This window comes from Aplosporella prunicola (assembly GCF_010093885.1).
Source record: "Aplosporella prunicola CBS 121167 unplaced genomic scaffold K452scaffold_5, whole genome shotgun sequence".
NCBI lineage: Eukaryota > Fungi > Ascomycota > Dothideomycetes > Botryosphaeriales > Aplosporellaceae > Aplosporella > Aplosporella prunicola.
Genome location: NW_022983533.1, coordinates 1,100,142 through 1,119,059, shown reverse-complemented (window position 1 = coordinate 1,119,059; position 18,918 = coordinate 1,100,142). Strand labels below are relative to the sequence as shown.

The 18,918-nt window shown below is 55.3% G+C and overlaps 8 protein-coding genes across 8 annotated transcripts; 5 read left to right on the top strand and 3 right to left on the bottom strand.

Moving 5' to 3' along the window:
* Positions 1-118: 118 nt before the first annotated feature.
* On the top strand, positions 119-2,778 carry K452DRAFT_316332 (uncharacterized protein). The gene is made up of 2 exons (XM_033543955.1): positions 119-1,992; positions 2,048-2,778. Exons 1-2 carry the CDS (start codon positions 244-246, stop codon positions 2,648-2,650), a joined length of 2,352 nt encoding a protein of 783 aa, XP_033400963.1. The 5' UTR covers positions 119-243; the 3' UTR covers positions 2,651-2,778.
* Positions 2,779-2,873: 95 nt separating this feature from the next.
* On the bottom strand, positions 2,874-3,672 carry K452DRAFT_316331 (uncharacterized protein). The gene is made up of 3 exons (XM_033543954.1): positions 3,442-3,672; positions 3,294-3,359; positions 2,874-3,210 (listed from the first exon to the last, which is right to left on the bottom strand). Exons 1-3 carry the CDS (start codon positions 3,520-3,522, stop codon positions 3,088-3,090), a joined length of 270 nt encoding a protein of 89 aa, XP_033400962.1. The 5' UTR covers positions 3,523-3,672; the 3' UTR covers positions 2,874-3,087.
* A 733-nt stretch (positions 3,673-4,405) lies between these two features.
* Positions 4,406-6,216, top strand: K452DRAFT_343865 (uncharacterized protein; the record flags this gene model as incomplete). Its single annotated transcript, XM_033545414.1, has 2 exons — positions 4,406-4,589; positions 4,657-6,216. The coding sequence occupies 2 exons, from the start codon at positions 4,406-4,408 to the stop codon at positions 6,132-6,134; spliced, it is 1,662 nt and encodes a 553-aa protein (XP_033400961.1). The 3' UTR covers positions 6,135-6,216.
* On the bottom strand, positions 6,121-7,997 carry K452DRAFT_266000 (uncharacterized protein). Its single transcript, XM_033538771.1, has 3 exons — positions 6,870-7,997; positions 6,720-6,822; positions 6,121-6,585 (listed from the first exon to the last, which is right to left on the bottom strand). The coding sequence occupies exons 1-3, from the start codon at positions 7,791-7,793 to the stop codon at positions 6,263-6,265; spliced, it is 1,350 nt and encodes a 449-aa protein (XP_033400960.1). The 5' UTR covers positions 7,794-7,997; the 3' UTR covers positions 6,121-6,262.
* Positions 7,998-8,211: 214 nt separating this feature from the next.
* On the top strand, positions 8,212-9,750 carry K452DRAFT_324951 (uncharacterized protein; the record flags this gene model as incomplete). Its single annotated transcript, XM_033544738.1, has 5 exons — positions 8,212-8,260; positions 8,316-8,529; positions 8,614-8,666; positions 8,729-9,375; positions 9,496-9,750. 5 exons carry the CDS (start codon positions 8,212-8,214, stop codon positions 9,748-9,750), a joined length of 1,218 nt encoding a protein of 405 aa, XP_033400959.1.
* A 228-nt stretch (positions 9,751-9,978) lies between these two features.
* K452DRAFT_306153 (uncharacterized protein) lies at positions 9,979-10,527 on the top strand (the record flags this gene model as incomplete). The annotated part of the gene is made up of 1 exon (XM_033542961.1): positions 9,979-10,527. One exon carries the CDS (start codon positions 9,979-9,981, stop codon positions 10,525-10,527), a length of 549 nt encoding a protein of 182 aa, XP_033400958.1.
* A 1,267-nt stretch (positions 10,528-11,794) lies between these two features.
* Positions 11,795-12,930, bottom strand: K452DRAFT_245013 (uncharacterized protein; the record flags this gene model as incomplete). The annotated part of the gene is made up of 3 exons (XM_033537966.1): positions 11,795-11,976; positions 12,078-12,726; positions 12,784-12,930. 3 exons carry the CDS (start codon positions 12,928-12,930, stop codon positions 11,852-11,854), a joined length of 921 nt encoding a protein of 306 aa, XP_033400957.1. The 3' UTR covers positions 11,795-11,851.
* A 178-nt stretch (positions 12,931-13,108) lies between these two features.
* Positions 13,109-16,598, top strand: K452DRAFT_265993 (uncharacterized protein; the record flags this gene model as incomplete). The annotated part of the gene is made up of 7 exons (XM_033538770.1): positions 13,109-13,422; positions 13,482-13,709; positions 13,768-13,876; positions 13,929-15,248; positions 15,462-15,593; positions 15,667-16,304; positions 16,383-16,598. The coding sequence occupies exons 1-7, from the start codon at positions 13,225-13,227 to the stop codon at positions 16,596-16,598; spliced, it is 2,841 nt and encodes a 946-aa protein (XP_033400956.1). The 5' UTR covers positions 13,109-13,224.
* Between the last annotated feature and the right edge of the window lie 2,320 nt (positions 16,599-18,918).

Below are 18,918 nucleotides of genomic sequence, written 5' to 3'. Positions count from 1 at the left end.
GCTATCATACCTAACGCGATTCATGATCACAAAGAGATGGATGAGGTTATGACGCGTCCGCACAGGGTTCTTTGGGTTGAGCTTCCGCCGTAAACAACCAGCACCGCAACATCAACACCCACCAGCTTGTCCCACGATGACCCATTTTGGAAAACAATCCGCAGCACACTCGCTGGCTTAATTATAGTACCGCTGCGCAAATCGGATAACGGATAACAAACACCCCTCCGTACGAATACCTCCATGGCGTCTACGCGATCTGCCAAACGAAGAAAGCTCAGCTCACCGGACGAAGATGCCTTGAGCCCAACAAATGAAGCCCCGTCGAGTACCAGCACCGAGGTGAGAACCGGCGGACTCAGGCGACCGACAAGGCGCAATGGCTTGCTTTCGACCGCGACGGAGCAGACCGATTCTCCTGCGCAAGGCAAAACTACCGGCAGCCGCGCATCTCGAAGCACTGCAGCCGTAACCGACCCGTACGATGATATCGATGGCGCTTTCGCGCCAGCACCGAGGCAATTACGCAGCAAGGGACCCGCCGCGGCGAATGGAACAAAGGAACCAGATGCAAAGGAGTCGGGTAGAAAGGGTTCAAGGAAATCAGCAGAGAAGGAAAACCAAGAAGAAGTTTTGTCGGAGATTGCTGTGCAGGATATGCAATCAACGGCACGGCCACGGCCTAAGCGGAATGCGACAGAAGATACTGGCAAGGCCACGGGGAAGGCAGCTTCTGCGGATCGCACACCAGTGCGAGTTCGGGGGAAAAGGAAAGCGGCTACGACTGAGAACAAGGTGAAAAGAGCACCTGCAACGAGAGCGAAAACTGCGCCTGCCAGAGCCTCCCGTTTAAGGCGCACACAGGCTGCGGCAGATGAGGATCATGAAACCGCGGACGAGCTTGCCATCGATGCACCGGAGAGCAAAGACGCGTCACCGAAGCACAAGACCCCAGCCAAGAAGGAGGCTTCAGCAACTCCGAAGAAGCCTGAGCCAGCCAGTCTTGCAAAGCTTGTGGATAATGAAGATGAGCCCATCGTTGAAGCGGAGGAGGAAGTAGCACAAGAGGTCGTGGCTCCAACTCGTCGCAACAAAAAGGCCGCTACCAGCAAACAACAGGAAGAGGATGTTGCGCCACAGGTCATCGAACAAACACAGGATCTGGCTCCTGTGGAAGACGAGCTGACCCTATTAAAAACCATCATCTTGGACCGAATCACTGGCAAACGACCCACACCTCTTGTCGGATTGGACGACGAATACAAGAAAGTTTTCCAACTTGTCGAGCAAACAATCAATGCCGGCGAAGGCAACTCCATGCTCGTCATCGGCGCCAGAGGCAGCGGCAAGAGCGCATTGGTCCGCAGAGTGCTCTCCGAGCTCTCCAAAGAGCAACGGCAAGACTTTCACATAATCCGGCTTAACGGCTTCGTCCACACGGACGACAAACTGGCCCTGCGCGAGATCTGGCGGCAGCTAGGCCGCGAAATGGAGGTCGAGGATGACAGCAGTCTGGGCAAGAACTACGCAGACACGCTATCCACGCTGCTGGCGCTGCTGTCGCACCCGTCGGAGCTGGCGGGTCAGGAGTCAGACGAAGTGGCCAAGGCTGTCATCTTCGTCATGGACGAGTTCGACCTCTTTGCCTCGCATCCGCGCCAGACGCTCCTGTACAACCTGTTCGACATTGCGCAGTCACGCAAGGCGCCCATCACCGTTCTCGGCCTCACCACGCGCATCGGCGTCGCTGAGTCGCTGGAGAAGCGCGTCAAGAGTCGATTTAGCCACCGCTACGTCCATCTCTCGCTGGCAAAGAGCTTCACTGCCTTCCAGGAAATTTGCAAAGCCTCGCTGTCCTTGCACGCAGAGGATTTGAGTGTCGAGGAGTGCGCGAAGCTGTCGCGGTCGCCCGGCACTGGTACGGCGAAGGGGAAGAAAGCAAGCCAGGCGCAGGGCGCAGACCTCCTGAGCCAGTGGAACGCCTCTATCACGGTATGTCACCCACACAAAACAACGTGCAGCATCAACGCCACTAACACAACTCCAGCGCCTCTTCGCCGACTCTTCCTTCGTAAGCAACCACCTCGCCCCGCACTACTACACGAACAAATCCGTGCCCGCAGCCCTCACAACGCTGCACATCCCGCTCGCACACCTGACACGCAGCACGCCGTTCCTGACAGCCTCATCCCTCGCCCCCACAACCAGCACGCACAGCCTGCACCCGCCCGACTCGAAGCTCGCCCTCCTCCCGCACCTGACATCGCTGCAGCACGCGCTGCTGATCGCGGCCGCCCGCCTCGACATCCTGCACGACGCCGCGCTGTGCAACTTCAACATGGCCTACGCCGAGTACTGCGCGCTGGCGGGGGCGGCCAAAGCGGCGAGCGCAGCGGGCGGCGCCTTGGCTGCTGGCGCTGCGACGAAGGTCTGGGGGAGAGGCGTTGCGCGGGCTGAGTGGGAGCGCTTGGTTGCGTGCGAGTTGTTGGTTCCTGTGCAGGCGCCACTTGGCGGGGGTGCTACTGCTGCAGCGGCTGCGGCGGCTGTTGCGCCTGCCGCTATGGTTAGGTGCGATGTTGCGCTGGAGGAGATTGCGCCGAGTGTGCCGGGGTTGGAAAGGGTCATGGAGCGGTGGTGTCGCGTTCTTTAGGGTGGTGGTGGTGGTTGGGGTGGTGGTGTTTTGTATGATTGTATGCGTGGACGGCGCGGTACTGGATAGAGACAGAGACGCTGTTCAACGAAGCTCAGCTCATGACAGACCTAATCATCAACATGGCTTACCATTTCCCTGCATGTTTCCTCAAATACTCAAGTATCCGTTATCATCAATTATCCCTCACAAGCACATTCAAGCACAACACAGCACAGCAAGGCAGCACAGCGCAGCAAAGCGCACCAAGGATTGCCAAAGATCCAACCATCATGATCATCATGCATGACGCATCAAGCATATATAGAGGTGGAGCCGCCGTAGTCCTCCCCTACATCTACAGCGCTCTTACGCGCAAAGAAAAAACCCTCCCACGTATGTAGCCATAGACATAGACTTCTACGCCCTGACGGTTCTACGCCTTGACGGTGGTGGCTCTACGCCTTGACGCCGTACTTGCCCTTGAGCGTCTCGACGAGCTCAATGTAGCGCTTCTCGGCATCGGACGCGGAGACGCCGGCGTCGACCTCCTTCTTCCAGGCGTTGTACTTGGCCTTGCCCTGCGCGGGGGTTAGCGATGCGTGCATGTGTGGGTGGGTGCATGGAGCAAGAGCGAGAGCGAGAGGATGCGTGGGGAGCATACCTTGAGGTCGAACATGCCGGCCTGGGCGACTTCCTCGCCTTTGGCGATCTTGGCGAGCGCGTAGAGCTGTCGTGGGAATGGTGTGTTAGCGTGCTGTTTGCGATGCGGTGCGATGCGTCGCGTTGCGTCATCGTGCTGGGGTGTATACCTGAAGCAGCTCGTCCTGGCCAGGCATCTTCTCGAGCTTGTTCGACTCGTCGAAGGCCTTGTTGAACGCGGCGGAGACCATGGTTGCGGTGGTGTAGCTAAGCTAGGTACGTTGGTAGAGTAGGAGTGAAGCAGTCGTCGCAAAGACGCCTATGTGTGTGTATGTGTGTGGAGGGAGATGTAGAAGCAGTGATGATGATGATGCGAGAGAGTGGAAGCAAGAAAGGTAGGCGGAGGACGAAGACGTCAAGCTAAGTAAGCAAAAGCCCGGCTGATCTTGTTGACGCCGGTATTCTCCCACTTTGCACATGTGGGGTTGCTGCTCAGCATGGCGGGGCAGCCTTTCCTGTGGCAGCGCCCCATCACGCGCCGTGACGCCATGGCTCAACAAATCACCCCCCGGCGTTGGCTCGGTGGTTTGGGATCTCTTTGGTGGCCTGGTGCAGCGGTGCCGAGGTTGCCTGCGATGCTGCATACGTGCTTGGGGCTGCGTTTGTGAGCATGTGGTGGCTGTTGGATGTGATGAGGGGGGCTCAACGGTGAGGGGCTTCGTGTGAGAGGGGTGTGGCGGTGCTGTGGCGCGCTGGGTCGCTGGCGGGTGGTGATGGTGTTGCTTTTACTGTTTAACCAGAACCACTCACAAATTTAGATATTTGTCCTGTAGTTGACAAAATGCACATTAAGCTGTCTGAATTCAAATAGCTAGACAGCACTCCTATAAATGTATTTATTTATGTGCCGCTATATATATATATATATCAAAATGCTCCCACCCTTCTTGGAGTAGGCAAGTGGAAGGAAAAAGCAAAGAAGATAAACAGGGGGCAAGGAAGATAGTTCGTCAATTCAAAGTCTCATCGACACAGGGTATTCTCATATGGCGCACAGTAATTTTGCAATTGCTAGCAGGCAGCGGAGAAACCCAAATTTAAGCCAACGACGTGTCTAGCCAACGAGAGCCGAAAATGCCCTGCCGCCCGCGCCTACCACCGGAAGAGAGAGCCCGCCGTAAGAAGGAGCTACGCCGCCGCTACTACTACGAAAAGGAAAAGACAAACCCCGCCCTGTTAGAGAGGAAGCGGCAGCAGCATCAGCAGCGTAAGCAGGCGCGGCTACGAGAGAAGAGGCAAACCAGTGTCTCTATAGACGGTAAGTGGCTAGGAAGGAATCAGGAGCAGTGGTTATTGGCTCATGGGCTGAGTAGACAACGATCCAGCAAACAGACATATCGCGCACGTGGGACCATGGCTGAAAAGGCACACGCAACACGTAGAGCAGGAGCAACAAGACGGATTCAACCCGACTGCGAGGAGCGCACCCACGCCAGACCAGGCGTTAACATCACAGCCGGAAGAGCCCGCGCAATGCATAGAGCAGGAACAACTTCAAGAAAGCCTCTTCAGCCCGACCGCCAGGAGCGTCGCTATACCAGACCAGGCGTGCACAGTCGCCAGTACTCCCGAGCAGCCTATAACATTCGGGACTGGAGACGTGACTGCAGCGCCGAGAAACGAAGTAACAATCAGTGAAGCAATGACAACGACAGCGACTGTAGCAGAGGAGGCACCAGCAGAGAGAGCGGAGAAAGAGATACGTACGGTGCCAGAAGATCCACCCTCCTCACTAAGTAGCCTCACTGCGCTGCTAGCTAGAATGGACAAACCAAAAGGGGGGAGGCCGCCAAAAAGGCGAGCGGGGAGACCGCGCAATAATCCGTTAGACGAACGGTCAAAGGAATACAAACGCATGAAAGATGCACAGCAGAAACTCATCCATGAGGCGGAACAGAAGCGCATCCAAGAAGCTAGACACAGGAGAGAAAACCGAGCGAGAAGAAGATCCGGGCTTCCGGAAGACAACGGGAATGGCCAAGAGAGTGTAGATGTCGAGCGTGAATATGGCGGCAGTCCAGCACTGGATACCACGCTAGCATCAGCAGCAAGAGAAGAGGAAACAATCATCAACGACGTCGGGATGTACGATGAAGATGACGACAACACAATCCCTCTCACCAACACCAGCCACGAACCCCAGCCCCACTCACAGCTCGACACTTCCGTCCGACCAGCTCAGGCGCGCCTAATGACGCTGAGAGAAACGCACGCCCAACGCATGGAGCAGGACCAGCCGCAAGACAACCCCACCCAGAATGGTCCTTCCCAGGCCCCCGCAGCCTCACGCCCCCCGATGCTGATTAAGTGGCGTATGGTATCCGGGACCGGAGGTGCGACTGCGGCGCCGAGGAACGAAGCGGTGACGACGGCGGCGACGACAGCAACTATAGCGTCAGCAGCTTCTTTGGCAAGAGCAGGGGCAGCCGAGGAAGCAGGAAACCCGGCGCCCGCGGCGCATGCATCGCAGCAGCAGGCAGTGCGTGGCGACGTTCACGACGACGACAGCTCAAGGCCAGGAGAGGAGGGAAGCCAATCTCTCCTACACCTCACGATGCCTAGTCTCCAAACCAATCCAGGAACCGTGGACTCGCACATCTGTGCCGGCATCGTCACTTCCCGCTTCCTCTACAGCGAGCCCTTCCCCAAGATTGCCGCAATGTGGAACGTATCCGAGACCACTGCTCGCGCCATCTGCTCCAGTGCCAAGGAAATTTCTCACAACAGCGAGTGCATCCGCGAACTAGTGTTGCACTGTGAATGCCTGCCCCGATCAGGCTGGTCCGTGAGCTCCCACGTCTAAGATTAACAGTTAATATTGCGGTCAACAAACCATCTACGCAGCCAGTATAAACCCCAAAACAAACCTCTACAACCCCCACACTAAATCCACCTCACCCCACCCCAGCCATCACCCTCTTTCTCCTACAACTACAACGACGCCGCCGACCCCTGCGGGATATAGCAATGCTCGCCCGTTTCCTCGACGCCGACCTCGTCGCCGACGCAAATCTCGCCCGCCTCCCCGCTCAGCGGCACCATCTGCATGCCCAGACACGGGAACTTGCCCGCGCCGGGGTCGATGCGCCGGAACTCGGCCATGGTGGTGTAGGGCTCGCGCCGGTCGCGCGCCCCCGTCGTCGGGTCCACGTTGGGCATCGTGCAGCGCGCCGTCCGGCAGCTAACGTGGTATTGCTGTGTGCCAATCCGGATGCGCTTCCAGGCGTCTTCAGCGTAGGGCGCTGGGCCGGTTACTGGGGGTGTTAGTTTTGCATGTTGGGGTGGGGTGGTAGAAGGAGGAGAAGGAGACGGTGGTTGGGTGGTTGGTGTGTTGGAGTGTGTTGTGAACTGATGGCTTGAGCTTCTGTCCACTATAGGATCCACTTACTGTATATGTTGGCTCTGAACCGAATGGCATCAAGCTTTGTCTTCTTTGGCAGGCGAGAAGCTACGTCATGTATACTTGCAAGGTTCAAGATATGGAGAGGATACTATTCGTGTTAGTTTTAGGTCTCGTTTATATACGGAGCGGACATACGGCGTCAGCCAATCCAACAACTGGCTGGTAATCAACTTCAGCACCCTTCCTGGGCGCACAGCGGAAGACGTCACGGTAGCGCTCAGGGTCGACGCGGAAGATAGTAAGCTGGTTCGAAATGCCCAGCGCATACTTGAGTTTCGCGTTCATTTCCGAGGGGATCTCGCTGCCCATGTTCAGAGCTTCCGGGTACTCGTTCCAGATCTTCATCTTCTCGCGTGGGTACTTCTTGGCCTTGATTCGGTCTTCCGATGGGTTGAACGGGATGCAGAACGATATCCTTGGACCATTGATGTCAACGCCGGGCAGCCTGAACAACTTCGCGCGGATGTAATAGCCCAATCTCTCCACCGCGTCGATAAAACCAGGCTTGTCCTCGGTGTAAGGAAAGGACACCACAATGCAGCCCTCGCTCTTGACATATTCCGCGTCCGGCGAGTACGTGGGCGAGGAAGGATCCGGCACCCACAGCTCCGCCCGGACTTTGGCCATCTCCGCTGACTGTCGCTGGGTGACAAAGGTCCATTGGTGGTTGATGTTCCAGCTTCCGTCTTGCGCAACGGAACTGGTGAGTTGCGCAAAGGCGAACTGGCGATCATACTTCATACCCGTACGGACGATTTCGCCAGTGCCGAGTTCCACGGGGGCACAGCTCTTGATGGGATAGACGCAGAGCGCCTTGACCTTGAAGTCGTCACTGTCATCGGATGATGATGCGCGGCTGTACTTGCTGTCGAACTGATCTCTCAAGTTGGATTGGCGCTCTTCGATGCCGAGTCTGGTGCAGCCGGCTGGGGGTTCGGGTTTCTCGTCTTTACGACGGAAATCGAGATAGAGGGCCGCCAGAATGAGGACAACATTAATGGTAATGAAAAGTTGACCTAGTGTCGACGACCTCTCTAATAGAAAGTCCAAGAAGTCCATTTTTGCAGAATGAGATTGCGATTTAACGAGAGTAGTAGACAGATCCGAAAACGGAGGTTCGGGGGAGCTGAATGCAGAGAGAGAAAAGGAGAAGATCGGACCGGAAAAACTGCTGACTTGGTAGGGACAGCCAACTGTCGTGTAAATTTATGGGTGACGGCTCTCCACGTCCATTATGCCACTTGTTGCTGGTTTGGTGGTTGGAGGATCCGAGAGTTGGAAAGGGATCGCTCGGGAAGATCGTGAGGCTGCTGACTCGTGGCGTTGATGTCACGCTCGCGCGCGGCGCAGCGCGTCCCTCCGAGCACGCGCCTTTCATCCACGTCTTTGGTGCCTTGACACCGGAAGAGGAAGGAAATGTCTTGACGCTTTCCGCCACTCGCCCAGAAACCATCCAATGCTGCGATAGCGACGCCCAATGGCTCACCAAGACGGCGCAAATGCCGCTTCCGACACTCCCTCTTCCCGTAAGCCTACCAAGACTTTTTCATCCTGGCTCTACTGACCATAGTACTATCACAGACAGATTGCCAACGGTATCCGCGTCGCAAGCACTTCATAAACTTAAGAGCGGGGGTTCGCGAGCGATATCCACCGGCCTTGCGCAACTCGATGCGCAACTCGTTCCGCGTGCCCTCGGAAGCCAGCCCGCAACGAACACTATCCGCGGTGGACTTGGTCGCGGGCAGGTGACGGAAATATATGGCCCTCCAGGAGTGGGCAAGACGGTGTTTGGGTAGGTCGTTCCCCAAGAGTGGTGGGACATAGCCGGGCCATGGCAAAAGTACTTGCGGGAACTGTGCTGAGATTGGGGAACAAGTCTTCAGGCTTGCAAAACAGTTCTCAATTCGGGCACCCATGCCGTTTGGATAGGTAAGCTTTCCTGGTGGACAGAAGCCACGTGGTTGTCAACGGCTGTCTGACTGCTTGCGCAGATGCGGGGGCGCCGCTCGCAAAGCCACGCTTGAAGGAGATGCTCTCTACACCTCAAATCCATATCAGGAACGGGATTAGTTCTTCAGCGCCAGCTTCTACGAGCACTCCTTTGGATAAACTGTTGGGTAATTTCCATCATTACTCCACTCACACACTAGCACACTTGCTTGTGCTCTGCATCCACACACCCTCCTTTCCGCCGCCAGGGACGAGCATAGTGGTGATCGACTCCCTGTCGACACTGTTTGATAATGCTTATCCCCGCACCAATGACCCGTCCAAGGCGAAGCCTAGCGACGCGCGATGGGCAGCCGGACGTAGGTATGCTGTGATGAACGACCTGATCTCCAAACTTGGAAAGATGGCGGCTGTACGCGACATCACAATTCTCCTAACCAACCAAGTCGTTACGAGGTTTGGTTCGGGCCATGGCTTAGTACCTGCAATGGCTAGTATGGAATGGGACAATGGCATTGCAAATCGCATGGTCCTATTTAGGGACTGGCCTCCTGAGCAGGATAAACTGTCCGATGTTGATGAAGAAAGAAGCAAGCGGATTAGGTTCGTCGGTCTTGTCAAGGCTGGCGGAATAGCACTCGGAGAACCAGATGGCCTAGGTGCTATTGTGCCTTTTACTGTCGAGCGCGTGAGTGTCTCCTTTTTCGTTGTCTCAACATTTCTGGACCTTGCCTCAATCGCAACTGTTTCAACATCCCCGGTGCTGGTTCTTACCTCAGTCAACTACGATGTTCTAACTCAAATACAGTCAGGTCTGTCAGACGTTTCTCTCGCATCCGTGGAGCTGCCTGTCCAACCGTTGGCGTCTCCAGCACCAGTCCGGACCAGCAAACGGAGCTATGCCGAAGTTGCAGATTCCGATGACGAACTCGGTTCCGATGAGTTGTACGGCTGGGATGAAGAAGACGCACTCGCTACTGAAGGTCTCATCGACGAGGCAGCTTTAGTGGTAGACTTGACGAAAGACAGCCCTCACAAAAAAAGAGCCAGCGACAATGATTGACCAATCTCAAGAAATGGTCAATGGACGAGCGCCTTTGATGGTTTTGCGGCTTTAACTCTTCTACCGTCCAGCTTATGGGCCGAGCCTGTGGCAATTGATACGACTAACTGACGGGACTCTTCAATCCATTACCGAAAATGTGACGGACATATTTTCAGACCGTACGTAAAGCTGTCAAGTCGGTGCCTGCATCCGACGCCAATTTGCAACCCAAAGATAATTGCAACAATGGCTAGGCTGATAAAGCTTGTATCGAAGGCCGTGCAACGAAGCATGTCTCCCATAGGCGACCGTCCAGTAACAGGTACGAAAAAAGAGCAGCTAGAAGATGGCAGGCGATCCTCAGCTTGCATTCGACTTGGCCAGTTTCGATGGAACCATTCAGCTTTACATAGCGCTCTTGGCAGGCTCCGCGGCCACCGACGTGGTTGCTTGGTGAACTCGTCTATACCGTCCATCTACGCTACACGCTTAGCGGAGTTGTATAGAAATCGTGCAGCCACAACGAAGTTGATGCGGCAGGCTAAATTCCGCCTTTTGAGTCTTGCATACAATGCCAGCCTCGCGCCTGACGATGGTTTCTTCCGTCTTCCCAACGCATCGAGTTCCGCAGGCGGTATAGGCTCTTTGCCATGGAAGCATTCGAATACACCATTTTCGACCACCGCTAAGACACTTGCCTACTGGAGATTGTGTCCAGCGCTCACATCGACGAGATACATTACACCAGCTGTCCAGGACGACATAGAAAGCCAAGAAGCTCTCTCGTATTGCTGAGGCAGCGGATGGCGAAATCCTACATCATCGCATGTTTTGGACACTGAAGCCAACCCCTCCCGACGCAGTCCGGTCATGTAAAACCTAGGGCCAACCCCTTAGCGATGCAGAGCCTTGACTAGCATTTCCGTGCCTTGGACTGCTGCGAACTGTATCAAACAGACCGATTTGGGGGAAGAAGCGCTCGGGTGCTGTGCATGGGTGCGGGTTTCTGGCACACGCTTTGTGTATGTGTGGCTCAGTAATACGAGATAAAAACGACGTGCTTTGGTGGTAACAGTGACTTCCTTAACTGCTGCTCTGGCTTTGATGTGTTGCGTTTGATACCTGGAACTGCGGAGGCTTTTGGAAGACACGGCGGAAACGCTACCTAGGTAGTTCAGACAGCGGCGGAACCACGTTCTTGCACGAAGCGGAGCCCACCCAGAGCCAGAGTCCGTAGCCTCAGGACCCGGATATCCTAAACCGTACACGCAACAACCTGCGCCATACACCTAAAGCGACATCAACCCTCTTAGCGTGCTTGCCTCTCCCGCTTCCAACCCTTCTCTAACCTTAAACCTAGGTATTCCGTGCTCGAAGTCGCGATACCTAGGTATGCGCTTCCGCAAGATCGTTTCCGTAGAATGGCTTTAATAATTGGGCGCCGTGCACGCGTTCGCTGCCGCCGCGTGCTTGGAACTGCGATAGCTCTGGGGCGGTTTTTATCTAGAGTTGGTTCGCTGTTGGATGCGGGACGGGCGGGGTCTCGCGGTCTTCTTCGCCTATGTATGTATATGTATATGCTTGGCGATGCTCCTACCACGGAGGTTGGCGCTCTTGCTTGGTTGTGGATGGTTCTGTTACTTACCTTGCCTATCCCTTGCCTGTGTGTTGAGTGGGATCTACTATACCTGTGGGTACGGAGTAATGCTGTGATAGGCTATGGTGCTGTGGGTTGTGGGCGCTGGGTTGATTAGAGAGGTGGATATGTGCGGGGGTGTAAGAGTATGTGAGAGGGTAGAGGTGTAGATGTTGGGAGTATAGGAGTGTGAAGTAATAGAAGGATGAAAGAGGCGGAGGGGTGAAAGTGTACTTGGAAAGTTATAAAGCTGTGAGAGTACCAGGGGTAAAGAGTTAGTTGTACTTTATATGGGTATACTATTACGTGGGTTGAGAAAGTATCCGGAGCTCTGGAGATAATGGCATTGTAGGTGTTTACATACACTCGCCCATAATGCACAACCGCATGCTTCGCTGGCGCGGCGGGAGCTCGCAGCCAGCTCCATCTTACCTCTTTCTCTCTCTCTCTCTCTCTCTCTCTCTCTCTCTCTCTCTCTCTCTATCATAGCAGCTCGACGTGCTTGACGCGGCGGTCCCGGCCCACGACGAGGCGGAGCTGGCGCCCCTTGTCGCCTTTGAAGATGCCGGCGCGGAGGACGTCGGTGTAGAGCTCGTAGGCGGGGTAGTCTTACAGGCAGGTGTTAGCACGCAACAACAACAACAACAACAACAACAACAACAACAACAACCGCACCACGGCACCGCAAGTAACGAAAAGCCCGACGTACAGCCATCCACGAACCTGACGACCTGCTCGTCCGACATGCCGCGCCCCTTGGCCGCGCGCAGCGCCGCCTCCTGCTGCAAGCGCCACTGATACACGAACTGCGTGTCCTCAGCATCAATATGCACGAACGCATCCAGCGCATCGGTCAGCACGTCGTACTCGCTCAGCCGCTCATCCACAAACGCCACACTGTGCAGCTCCAACCGGCCCAGCCGGCCCGCGTACGCCTCGTCCTCGGCGCGCGCCTTCGCCGCCGCGTCCTCCCATTGCCGCCGTACCTCCCCCGCCCCCAGCGATCGAAACCCCACGCACCACCCCTCGAACAGCACGACCTCGACGGTGGGCGCGCCCGCCGCGTTCACCGCTGTCCACGCCGCCTCCTCGGCTCGGTCGCCTTGCCCGCCGTGCGCGCTCTTGTCGTACGCTGGGATGCGCGTCGGTTGCCGTGCGCGCAGAGCGGCGAATACGGAGGCGCCCAGCGCCAGGTCGTGCGTGCCTGGCTGCCCGCGGTGCTGGACGAGTGGGTTGGTGGGGTGGGCGGCGGCGAGGGCGCGCTGCGCGCTGTGTGGGAGGTAGAGGTCGTCGATGCTGAGGACGGCGGTGGGGAGCGAGTGCGGGGGCGAGGTGAGAGTGCGGTGGAGGGTCGTGACCTGGGTGCGTGGAGGATGTGTCAGTCCTAGGTATGTGGTTGTGCGACATTTGCTTACCAGAGTCGTCTTGCCCGCGCCTTGCACGCCGTTCAGGCCGATGAAGAAGGGCGGCGCGGGCTGGCCTGACGGGCGCGGAGCGCGGCGATGGGCATCGAGGCGGGCGAGGATGAAGGGAATGCAGTGCTCGGATTTGTCGTCTGCCATTTTTCTGGCTTGTGACGATGACGCTCTGGCATGTGAAATATCCCCGGGCGTCACGTGCGCGAGGATCCCCGCAGGATCCCCCGCCAATTGCAAACGGCTGCCGCGCTTTACCTCGGCCCTGTGACGCTGCTCTGCCGCGCTGCTTTGGAGCTCGGCTTTCTAGGTGCTGCTGAAACTCCCCGTGCTCGCTGCTTTCCCCATACCCCATACCCCATAGTTAAGACTCCTTCGTCGCGTCCGTTGTTTTCTTGTTTCTTCATACACCCACACACTCATACACACCCCACACATAGCATGGCCGCATCGCAAGCGCACAACTCCTACGGCCTCAAGGGCCGCGAGGAGCTCCGTTTTGACGGCCAGACCGTCGTCGTCACGGGCGCCGGCGGCGGCCTGGGCAAGGCCTACGCGACCTTCTTTGGGTCGCGGGGCGCCAACGTCGTGGTGAACGACCTGGGCGGCTCCTTCAAGGGCGAGGGCAACTCGACAAAGGTGCGAAGGGGCGGTATCCTGCTTGCCGGGCGACCCGGGCTGACATATACTGCTTGTAGGCTGCTGATGTCGTCGTCGACGAGATCAAGAAGGCGGGCGGCAAGGCTGTTGCGAACTACGACAGCGTCGAGAACGGAGACCGCATCATCGACACGGCTATCAAGAGCTTTGGACGCATCGATGTGCTCATTAACAATGCCGGCATCCTGCGCGATGTCAGCTTTAAGAACATGAAGGACGATGACTGGGACCTTATCATGAAGGTGCACGTCAAGGGTGCTTACAAGGTGCGTCTGACTTACTTCGAGGTATGGGAGGACGCCGCGGGTGCTAACGGACAATCAGTGCGCAAGAGCAGCATGGCCGCACTTCAGGAAACAAAAGTACGGCCGCGTCATTAGCACCGCTTCCGCCGCAGGACTCTTTGGTGGCTTTGGCCAAACCAACTATTCGGGTAAGAGGACAGCGCTCAAAGATATCTCCCAGACAGCTGCTGACCCACGTAGCCGCCAAGCTCTCCCAGGTTGGTTTCACCGAAACTCTAGCCAAGGAAGGCTACAAGTACAATATCCTCTGCAACATTATTGCTCCCATCGCCGCCAGCCGTATGACCGAGACTGTCATGCCGCCTGATATGCTCGAAAGCCTCAAGCCCGACTGGATTGTTCCTCTTGTGGCCGTTTTGGTGCACCCGTCAAACACCACTGAGACGGGGTCTATCTTTGAGGCTGGCGGTGGACATATCGCGAAGCTGCGGTGGGAGCGCGCCAAGGGCGGCCTGCTGAGGGCCGACGACAGCATGACTCCCGGTGCAGTGCTTGCGAAGTGGAAGGACGTTGGTGATTTCTCGGAGCCCAGCTACCCCGACGGTGTTGCGAACTTTATGGAGCTGCTGGAGGAGGCACAGAAGCTGCCCAGCAACCCTCCTGGTCAGAAGGTGGACTTCAAGGACAAGGTCGTGCTCATCACCGGCGGTGGCGCCGGCCTGGGCCGCTCATATGCCCTTCTCTTTGCCAAGTACGGGGCCAAGGTCGCGGTCAACGACCTGGCGAACCCAGATGATGTTGTCCAGGAGATTCAGAAGCTCGGCGGCCAGGCCATTGGCATCAAAGCCTCCGCCGAGGACGGCGACACGGTTGTCAAGGCCGTCATTGATGCGTATGGCCGCATTGACGTGATCGTCAACAACGCAGGCATCCTGCGCGACAAGGCGTTTGCCAACATGGACGACCAGCAGTTCGACATTGTGCTGAACGTGCATCTGCGCGGCACGTACAAGATCACCAAGGCAGCGTGGCCATACATGCTGAAACAAAAGTACGGCCGCATCGTCAACACGACGTCGACGTCAGGCATCTACGGCAACTTCGGCCAGGCCAACTACGCGGCAGCCAAATGCGGCATCCTGGGCTTCTCGCGCGCCCTGGCCCGCGAAGGCGCAAAGTACAACATTTTCGTGAACACGATTGCGCCCAACGCGGGCACCAACATGACGCGCACCATCATGCCCGAGGAGCTGGTGCAGGCGTTCAAGCCCGACTACGTCGCGCCGCTCGTGGTGGCGCTGTCGAGCGACCACGTGCCCAAGCCGCCAACGGGTGGCCTCTTCGAGGTCGGCAGCGGCTGGGTCGCCAAGACGAGGTGGCAGCGCAGTGGCGGCCACGGCTTCCCCGTCGATGTGCCCCTGACGCCTGAGGCGGTGCTGTCGGTGTGGGACAAGATTCGCGATTTTGACGATGGCAGGGCCGATCACCCTGAGGATACGCAGGAGGGCTTGAAGAGCATCATGGCGAACTTTGAGAATAGGAGTAAGAGCCGCAAGGAGGGTAAGTCGAAGCTCTAGGTTTGGTGTGTTTGTTTGTTTGTTTGTCTGCACGTATGTTCTTCTTGTAGGAGTCTTTTTGTATGGGATACCTGAATGATAAAACCAATACCCCTTTCTTTTCGTCTCGGAGGTTGAGATGTGATGTACTTTCGTGCTCCGACCTCCGCGTCTATCTTTTGCTCTCACGAGTTATTTATAATGACATTCCATGCAGCAGAAGCCGCCGCCGCCGCCGCCGACGAGGAGAACGAAAACCAACAATACCTTTCTGCCATCGCAGCCGCCAAAGCCGCCAAAGCCAGCGGCACCGAGTTCTCCTACGACGATCGGGACATCATCCTCTACAGTGGGCCCCCTCCTCCCCTCTCTCACACATCCGCACACACACACATATACTAACCACCACAACCACACCACAGACCTGGGCCTAGGCGCCACCCCGCGCGACCAACACCTCATCTACGAAAACGACGACGCCTTCCGCGCGCTCCCCACCTGGGGCGTGATCCCACCCTTCAACGCGTCCGCGCCCTTCTCCCTCGCAGACCTCGTGCCTAACTTCAGCCCCATGCTGCTGCTGCACGGCGAGCAGTACCTCGAGCTGCTGAGCGCTAGCATTCCCACCGAAGCCCGGGTGGTGAGTTTTCCGCAGCTGGTCGACGTGGTCGACAAGGGGAAGAGCGCGGTGATAACCACGGGGACCACGACGGTGGATAAGGAAAGCGGGAAGAAGTTGTTTTACAATGAGATGACGGTCGTGGTGCGCGGCGCGGGTGGCTTTGGCGGGGAGAGGAAACCGAGCACGGAGGGCGCGGGGCGCAGGGTCGAGGACGGCGGCAGGGGCCATGCGGTCAGGAACTATGAGGTTCCGAAGAGGGCGGCGGATGAGGTCGTCCAGGTACGCACCGCCGAGGGCCAGGCCGCCCTCTACCGCCTCTCGGGCGATCGCAACCCGCTGCATATCGACCCGGCGTTTGCGGCCGTGGGCGGGTTTGAAAAGCCGATTCTGCATGGGCTGTGTTCGATGGGGGTTGCGGTGAAGGCTGTTGTTGAGGCGGTGGAGGGGCGGGTGGGTGGGGAGGGCGGGTCTGCGGGGGAGGGTGGCAGTAGTGGTGGTACTGGTGGTAGCGGGGAGAAGCTCAGGGTCAAGAGCATAAAGACGAGGTTCGTAGGCACGGTTGTGCCGGGCCAGGGCATTAAGGTTGAGATGTGGCGCGAGGGGAAGGGGGGCCGCACGGTGGTGTTTAGAGCGTCTGTGGTTGAGACGGGGAAGGTGGCGCTTTTGGGGGGGGTCGAGTTTGTGGGTAGTGATGAGGGGGAGGGGGAGGGGGAGGTCAAGGCGAGGTTGTAGGGTTGTTGTAGGTTTGTAGGTTTTGTGTGGGGGGGAGGGGGCGTTTGTATGGGTTGTGTTTAAATGTCTGAATGGTTTGGGCGACGGTATGCTGCTGGCGTGTACGGTGTTGTGATGTGCTCACTTGCTATACGCAAAGGACGGAGTACGGCCCGTAAACAGTGAGCATTTCCCCACGAACTACGCTCTCTTATAGGCAGCTAGTGAGACAATGCAAGGTATGCGTAGTTCCCTCTTCAAAGTACCCAATGCTCTGTCTACTCTTCGCAACCAACCATCACATCACACGCATTCGAGCCGTGATTAGTGTGGCTCAACAATAACCGCTCCCATCTTGCTGTCGTCCGCGCAGCTTCTCTTATTAGTGTCTTATACAGTGTTCGTTTAAGAATATCCGGAGTGCTAATCTTACTCTATATGTTGGGGCAGTCGATCTAAAACGCTGTATAAAAGTAAAACCAGCTTTAACTGGCTCCGATCTATGGGTAGCTTAGAGCTGGGGCTATATTAACGTCTAGTAGCTACTTTACGTGAAGCTAACGGTATATTATTAAGCGGTCAGGGGACGTACTGATCTATATATATAAAAGCTACTAAACTATAATTGGCGGTTCTTAGGAATGCGGGCTACTGGTACTGATTTATATGCCAGAAGACACCTGGATTTGTGCTAGGTGTTAGAGTGGAACAATTTAGACGTTACCGGTTTGGGAAGACGGCAGTAGCGACAGTAGCTAAGTAAGGTTTATAGGGCCGGAGTTGCGCGCTACTCTTGTAGTGGTATTCGGCATATGTGGCTGCTGAAGCAGTGCGTTGTAACTCTGGTGTGGTGAGGTTCATCTCTGGGCTATCGTGCGGATAAACAGCTTTAGGTGAAGGAGATGGTGTGCTCTGGAAACTTAGTCTTCCTAGAATGCCCATAACGTCGATGCCGAAATTCTCGTGGAATCGTGGTTGAATTCTGGATACTAGCTCACCAAGGTGTCCATATAAGCTTCTGCGATTGGATTGCTGGTAGATGTGGGAGCTGTATTTGCGGTCCCGCCTTTACTACTATCTGTACCCTTTAAATAGTAGGATCTAGTAGCTACTGGTACTCGGAGGGTCTAAGCCTGCTATAATGTAATAGTTTAACCGTGGTACTTTACTGATTCTATGTAATATTTATATTAATAGTAACCAGTTAATTTGCTATAAAACCTCTGCTATGTAACTTCCGGTTTCGTCTTATAAGGTATACCGTCGAGCTAATATGTTAATAAGGTCTCTTAAGGTAGCTGGATTTTTAGAGTTGTTATGGCGAGAAGAGCTAATATGTTTATTTCCTTAAATAGTTACTTCGCGTTTCGGATGTTAAGCACGTAGAGCCTAATATCCTCAGTTCCGTCAGATAGTATATCCTCGTGAGATAGTGCCTAACGTTATATTTTAGTTTTCAAAAGTGTTGTTAGCCTATTTATATAGTATTTATTCTTTATAGTGCGAGGTTTAGGCTCGCATAGAGTAATGATATAATATATATTCGCTAATATCCGCTACCGCTAAGCTCTATATTCTGCGTATATATATGTTAAGAACTTAGTTGTAAAGATAAGAGATATAGTTTTCCGGGTTACTAGAAGTAAATAAGGAAGGAGAGCAGAGAAAGAGTTAAATTAGCGAAAAATAAACCTAGGGAGGCAGAATAAGTCTATAATATACGGGATTATTGCTTTTAAGATTCTCGGTGTATATATATTTTTTTTTTTTTATTTAGTACTATTCTACCTACTTTTAGACCTACTCATAAAGAAAATTCTATTTACATCTTTCCTTCTCCCCCTTTCCCAGTATTTGAACTTCAACAGTAAGTTCTAAAAAGAGCTCTATTACGAGCATAGTTGCTTACACAAATACAAAGACGTGATTAGTGCGAAGGCACAGAATAATAGTAATATAATATGATGTAACATAAGAGAAAAACAGATATATATAGACTAATAATTATAGATATGCGAACTAATTTTTAGGATATCTTCTTCCTGTAGTCACTTCTCACTTCCCACTTACTAATTCACTCACTCACCCATTCCTCACCCCTCCCTGCACGACCTCCATCCCCAGCTCGCCATCGCACGTGCCTACACAAACCCCTCCGCAGACGCACCCACCACCACCCCAACAACAGCACCAACAAAAGCAGGCCCTCACATGCGCAAAACTGGGCCTATAAGTGTGGAGATATATACCCAGCAGTCTCGGCCTGCATCGTGTTACATCCCAGCTTCTCCAGACACCCAGCAACACGATGCCAATCCCAAAACGGAAGACGAGCAAAAAA